This window comes from Bison bison, unplaced genomic scaffold (assembly GCF_000754665.1).
Source record: "Bison bison bison isolate TAMUID 2011002044 unplaced genomic scaffold, Bison_UMD1.0 scf7180017864299, whole genome shotgun sequence".
NCBI classification, from domain to species: Eukaryota; Metazoa; Chordata; class Mammalia; order Artiodactyla; family Bovidae; genus Bison; species Bison bison.
The window spans coordinates 897,087-904,524 of NW_011494871.1; the positions used below are offsets into that span (position 1 = coordinate 897,087).

Below are 7,438 nucleotides of genomic sequence, written 5' to 3' on the forward strand. Positions count from 1 at the left end.
TGCTAAAGCTGAAACTCCAGTACTTTGGCCACCTCATGCGAAGAGTTGACTCATTGCAAAAGACTCTGATGCTGGGAGGGATTGGGGGCAGGAGGAGAAGGGGACGACAGAGGATGAGATGGCTGGATGGCATCACTGACTCGATGGACGTGAGTCTCAGTGAACTCCGGGAGTTGGTGATGGACAGGGAGGCCTGGCGTGCTGCGATTTATGGGGTCGAAAAGAGTCGGACACAACTGAGCGACTGAACTGAACTGAACTGAACTGATACAGTATTTTAGTATTTATATATATATAGGGACTTCCCTGGTGGTCCAGTGGTTAAGACCCTACACTTCCACTGCAAGGGGAATTGGGTTCGATCCCTGATCAGGGAACTAAATACCCACAAGCCTTGTGGTGTGGCCCAAAAAATGAAAAAAAAAAAATGTGTATGTGTAAGTCTCTTTGCCATACAGCAGAAATTAGCACAAAACTGTCACTCAACTAGACTTCAACTATAAAATGTGAAAGCAAAACACTGCAATTTGTGGGTGGTTTAGTAAGAATTCCTCCCTACTTTCCTCTCACTAGAAAGGACCCACCAGGACATTCTGTGAGTGCAGATCTTAGAGCGCAGATCTTACCTGCAAAAGCACATCACCAGCTCCCTCTGCTGTCTGTTGGTTAGACTTGGAACTCAGAGAATCTGTGGTACTTTCTGGACTAAAATACTGTACAGAATTCAGGATAAGTTAAGACTGGATTAGGCATGGGTGGGTCTATTCTGAATGTATTACATATTCCAGAGTAAAGGAAAGCAAACCACCAAACACATTTGCAGATGGGATTCCTACATATATTTTCATTATAATAGTGTCTGTTTTTGCTTCAGCTGTGACCATGTAACCTCTTGCTGTGAAGAAGTAAGACTTGCAACGTTTACAAGTGTATTTAGTATAAATTACTCAGTCTGAAGAGAAACATGCAAAGCAAATTGGCTTAAGAAAATTCAGATAATCTCATGAAGTTATTTGTGGAAGATCAGAGCAGAGCAGCCAATGCCCATGGATAGAGTTCTGAAGCCTCTGGGTGTGAACCCCATTGACCCAAACAGCTAAGCACCTCAACAGAAAATTCCCAAGCTGCTCGAGATGGCACCTGGGGCCACCTCTGCCTTGAACTGAAGCTTTCATCTCCAGTTCATCAGCTCTTTAAGGTCAAAATTCTGGGGGGGCCGGGGGCACGGGAACAGACAACTGATTAGGAAGAAACCCTGCAGCTGTATTTAGGTTAATTTTATTTTCTTTTCCTGGCCTTAAAGTATTTTTCATTCCAAGTATTAAAGCCTTCTTGAAATCTCCAAGATGGAAAGTGATTATAGAAATAATGTGGTTCACTGGCGATAACATTCACATAGTTGTAGTAAGAAGGAAAGTTATGACCAACCTAGACAGCATATTAAAAAGCAGAGACATTACTTTGCCAACAAGTTCCGTCTAATCAAGGCTATGGTTTTTCCAGTAGTCATGTATGGATGTGAGAGTTGGACCATAAAGAAAGCTTAGTGCCGAAGAATTGATACTTTTGAACTGTGGCATTGGAAAAGACTCTTGAGAGTCTCTTGGACTGCAAGGAGATCCAACCAGTCCATTCTAAAGGAGATCAGTCCTGAGTGTTCATTAGAAGGACTGATGTTGAAGCTGAACCTCCAGTACTTTGGCTACCTGATACGAAGAACTGACTCATTGGAAAAGACCCTGATGCTGGGAAAGATTGAAGGTGGGAGGAGAAGGGGACAACAGAGGATGAGATGGTTGGACGGCATCACCAACTCAATGGACACGAGTGTCGGTAAACTCCAGGAGTTGGTGATGGACAGGGAGGCCTGGCGTGCTGCAGTCCATGGGATCACAAAGAGTTGGACACGACTGAGCAACTGAAATGAACTGAACTGAGTAATATGCTAATTATAAACTTTACCAAAAGTCTGACAGTGCGTATCAGGAAGACAGGAGTGGGAAGGACAGGCCTGGGCATGGGGAAAGAGGGCCTAAAAGGAACTAAATTCTCATCTTCTGTAACAACAGGAAGTAGTGTACATCATGCCAAGATGAAAAACTCAAAAAAGATACTGCTTTACAATATAATCAGGATACGAGTCCTCTGTCAGATCTGTGCACAGATAATATTCACCCATTTTCATAATGGTGACTTTTTTTATTATTTTGAAAAAGATCTTTAATTGCTTTGTGAAAGTTGCTCAGTTGTGTCCAACTCTTTGCAACCCCAAAGACTATACAGTCCAGGGAATTCTCTAGGCCAGAATACTAGAGTGGGTAGCCTTTCCCTTCTCCAGGGGATCTTCCTGATCCAGGAATCAAACTGGGGTCTCCTGTATTGCAGGCGGATTCTTTACAAACTGAGGTATCAGAGAAGCCCTTATTTGCTTTAAATAGCAATAAAAATTATATATTATACATCACATGTATCTGGGCTCAATCACTAAGTCATTCCAACTCCTTTGTGACTCCTTGGACTGTAGCCCATCAGGCTCCTCCGTCCATGTAATTTTCCAGGCAAGAATACAGTATTGGGTTGCCATTTCCTACTCCATGTAATGGTGACTTTTAAAGAGTGGAAATTTTTAATTTTTATGAAGCCAAATGTATTTTCCTTTACTTTTAGTGCGTTCAGTGTTCTGTTCTATTCTATCCTATTCTTCCTCATGATGGTAAAGAAAATTTTCTATGCTTTCATCTAGCTTTTTAGGTGAAGCATTTATATTAAATCTATGATCCCTGTCGAAGTATACTGAATTTATCATTGGTTTGTGTTTTCCATTTACTGTTTTTTTATATCCTCCTCCCAAATCCAATCCCACACTGTCCTCCAAGCACCCATCTCCTCTAAGGCAGGTAAATTACCTCTTCCAGCAAAGGTTGTCTCCTACACCCTCTGACCGAGGGAGGATCTGAGCGAGCAGCCCACCCTCCACACCTGGGGCACAGCTGTCCTTTGGGTCCCCCAACAGCTCCCAGGAGCCCCCACCCTCCTCCCGTTTGTTGGATCCGTTTCTTGGAGCCCGTGTCTGCCTCCAGCTTTCTGGGAAAGTATATGGGAAGAAAATATTCTGAATTCTTGAATGTCTGAAATGTCTTTATTCTACCCTCATACTCAACTAATGACTTGTCTGGATTGAAAACAATTGTGTGCTCAGTCGCTCAGTCATGTCCAACGCTTTGTGACTCCATGGACTCCAGCCCATCAGGTTCCTCTGACTGTGGGATATTCCACTGGAGTGGGTTGCCATTTCCTTCTTTTCACACAATTTGAAGGCCTTGTTCTGTCATCCTCTAGTGTTGAGAATTGGTGTTACCTTCAAAGCCATTCTCATTCTTTTTATTTTTTGGTTCTGATTCTTGATCCTTTGTATATGAACTGTTTTCTATCTCTGAAGATATTTTCTCTTTTATTTATCTTTGTTCCAAACATTCTTGAATTTTCTGATGACGTACATTTATTTGTATGGGTCTATTTTTACCCATTAGTTCTGTGCACTTCAGTTCAGTTCAGTCGCTCAGTCGTGTCCAACTCTTTGTGACCCCATGAATTGCAGCACGCCAGGCCTCCCTGTCCATCAACAACTCCCGGAGTCACTCAAACTCACGTCCATCGAGTCAGTGATGCCATCCAGCCATCTCATCCTCTGTCGTCCCCTTCTCCTCCTGCCCCCAATCCCTCCCAGAATCAGAGTCTTTTCCAATAAGTCAACTCTTCGCATGAAGTGGCCAAAGTATTGGCATTAGTATTGGTAAATATTAGCATCAGTCCTTCCAAAGAACACCCAGGACCGATCTCCTTTAGAATGGACTGGTTGGATCTCCTTGCACAGGTCCTTTCTATCTAAAAATATACCCATGGGACTTCCCAGAGATCCAGTGCTCCCAATGCAGGGAGCCTGGGTTCAATCCCTGGTTGGGGAACTAGATCCCACATACCACAACTAAGAGCTCACATGCCATGACTAAAACTTCCCACACACTGCAGCTGAGACCCCAGCACAGCCAAAAAAAAAAAAAAGTCCATTAGTCATATAATGGAATTGCCCAGAAAAAATAACAGAAGACACGAGAGAGGCTAGGGATCAGGAGATGGCAAGAGATGGACAGAGACTCTTTAAAAAAATAATAATAGTGTAATTTTGGGACTTCCCAGGCAGTCCAGTGGTCAAGAGTCTGGCTTCTACTGCGGCGGGGCACAGGGAGGCAGGCTGCTCTCAGTCCTGTATCTACAAGCTACTATGATCCTTTTGAAGACACTAGTCACCAGTTTAAGGCGGCCAGAAACTGGTGATTTTAGGAGGGTCCATGTTTGGAGCAGCAAGCAGGAAAGGAAAAGGGTGAGATGCTGCCGACTGGAAGGCAGTGCTGCACTCTGGATGGTCAGAGGACCTGCTTCTTCACTGCCCAAGTGTGAATGACACAGGAGAAATAGATGAAGCCCAACTGCTCGCATTAGTCCCCTGTTTCTGCCAGATATCAGTGCAAGGATTAATGCAGAGCCAGAGGACCCTTCTCAGACCCCAGCTATCCAACATGGATCCTGGCTACATGTGGCAATGAGCTTGAGACTGGTGTAACTGAGGAAGTGAGCTGTGAATCTTCATTAGTTAAAAATGAAATTGATACCCACTTCAAGACAGATTTTTCTTCTAGAACTCCTGGACACTCTACAAAACAGAAGACCTTGAAAGGTGGGAAGGCAGGAAAGCTGGGCCTCAGGACTACACAGCACTAAGTTCTCTCAGTATTCTCTGTGCCTCCATGTTCCAGATTTGGAGCTGAAGCCCGCAACCTGGAAATGTCAACAAGCCCAACCCCCTGGCACTCCCGCCAGAGGAGAGGGGCAAATGGGCAATAACTGCTCCACTCCAGCCAATCAGACCAGAAAACTCTGCTCCCCCATGCCAGCAGAGCTCCCCAAAGTCCCTGCTGGGGTGCTGGGATCTCCATGCCACTTGGCTGGTGATGCCTCCCCAACATGGGAGCCTAAGAGAAAAGCTGGGCCCATGTAAGTGGAACCCTGTCTCCACAAGGACAGGGTCCAAGATGGCCTGGTGGAGTGGGGACTGCCCAGTGGTGACCATGTGACTGCACCTTTCAAAAGAACAATTCAGAATCAAATGTTTACAGCTTCTGGAGCTCTCAATACCACTGACCATTCTGAAGCAAAGATAGGGTATTACCCCTGTACTGTCAGTGTGTCTGTCTTGGGCAGGGCAATCAGCTCCCACTCAGGATCTATCTGACAGCCCACCGACCCCAATCAGCAATCTAACGCCAAACACCCGTCACCACCTTCGGGAAGAAAGCTGATCACAGAACCACACCCAGATTTGGACCCTGTGCTGTGACCTGAAACCCAATCTCCAAATCCCAGACCAAACCAAGACAAGAGCTCCTCTCCCTCGCAATGGCAGCCCCCGCTGTATTTGAATCATGGGGAAAGCACACGAGACAAACAAGAACTTACAAATTTCAATAGAATTTGACACCTAGGGATTTGGATTCAAACTTTTAATAATAAATTGTGCCAGTAGAAGCTTTTCAAAGGCAATGATATATCAATAAATAATAGTTAAATTGAGTTCCTGAGAAAGAACCTACCACATGAAGGCTGTCAGAGTGTAAATAACAACACGGCATTACTGCAAAACTAGAGAAACACTGACAGTCATGACACAGCACAGCAGACTCAGAACCTGCCACTCATACACATGTAAACCAGTACACAGGAATCTTCTTCTTCAGTTTAGACATCCATAGACATGTGAGTGTTGCTGCCTAGAGATACACTAAGTAATGGATACATTATGCTAAAAACCTCAAGGAAAAATATGTGAATATAACAAAAAATATGATGCATCAGGTTTTTAAAAAGCAAAAAAGAAATTTAACTTTTTATTCAAATATAAACCACTTTAAATAGGAATCATACTAATTTGAAATAGGAATATTTTGTGTGTTTATCTATATAGTTATATATACATCTATACTCCTAAGAAAATATGTATGGCTTAATTATCTTTTTTTTCCCCTCCAATATCACTTTGAATAGTCCTTGCTGTTTCACAAAGATTAGAAAAATGTGCTTTTAAAACTGAGTTAAGTTGGATCCTTCAAAGCACACTAAAAGCACTGCAGAGAGAACTCTCCACAGGTCTGCAGGGTGGGGCTCTGGCTCCCTGTGTCGGCTGGGCCACAGGACAGCATCCTGACTGGCGAGACAGACAGAGGTCCATGGCTAACTTACTTTTTTTGGCAGAGCTAAGTGAATCCCTTTTGATGTACACAAGTTTAGTGTAGGACAAATGTCTTTGCCCCCTCAAAGAATCCAAGCACACCCACGACACATACAGTCACATCATCTCTCAGATACACGTGCATTTCTGCAATGAGAGAGGAGGGGGGTGCAGTCACAGCGAGGAAGTCACTCACGACGCGGCATCAGCACACTGTCCAGAACAACTCATCCAAGGACACTCAGTAAAAACGTATTCACAGAACCTGCTGTGAATGGCAAGACACGGTCACGTTATATTAATAATAGAAAAACCCTGTTCGTGCTCTCTCCATACCTGATGTCTGAAGTCACACCCGCATGATCAACTGCTCACACTTCCTATGATGCTATAATATGCAAAAAGCGAACAGAACAAAACAACAAAAGCAGCTTTTAACATATATCACAATTTTGAAATGTGGGAAAAATATAAAACAAAAACCGTTGTGTGAATAAAATGGTATCAGTAACATCAGGACATCAGGACAGTGTTTTTTTTTTTTTTTTAAACATTATTGCACAGAGATTTCTTATCACATGTTCTTCAATCTTTATGTCTTTCCCTAATGTGAGTAAGTGCTGTGGATAAAATACAAACGTAGAAAATAACAGCAGCATGATTTGTCAAAATTAATCCCTATAATTTAATAATAAAAATGGCTATAAACAAAATAAGTGCTCTTTCTACTGTACTGATTTAAAAAATATTGTTTTAATGTCATGAAGGTCCTCAAAGCTAATTCCAGGCTGCGCTGACACCTCCTGCCATCCACCAGAACCTGGAGATGCAGACCTCAGAGGTGAGTCCTCTTTCAGAAGTTTTTCCGCTTTGGTTTTGGGTGCAGACTAGATGAGGGGCAACCGGCCAACTGACCTGACAGGCTGACCTCCCCGTCCACCAGTCTACACGTACACGGGCTGGCAGCCCCCGGCCTGCGCCCCCAGGGCTGGACCCACCGAAGCTGGCTGCTCAGCCTCAGTCACGGCTTCAGCCACTGCAGGCTTGGGGCATCGGAACGGGTGACCATTGTCATCGAAGAACCTCCGGAAGGTGAACTCGTAAAAGGCGTGCTCAGGGTGCCGGCTGCCCGCAGGGCCCAGTGCGTCCCAGGCT

General features: G+C 44.2%; 1 protein-coding gene across 1 annotated transcript in view; it reads right to left on the bottom strand.

The window, feature by feature from the left end:
* Positions 1-5,543: 5,543 nt before the first annotated feature.
* Positions 5,544-7,438, bottom strand: part of LATS2 (large tumor suppressor kinase 2) — a 24,782-nt gene continuing 22,887 nt past the window's right edge. The window contains 1 exon segment of the mRNA XM_010851243.1: positions 5,544-7,437. Within this exon segment, the coding sequence (XP_010849545.1) occupies positions 7,228-7,437 (210 nt within the window). The 3' untranslated portion in view covers positions 5,544-7,227.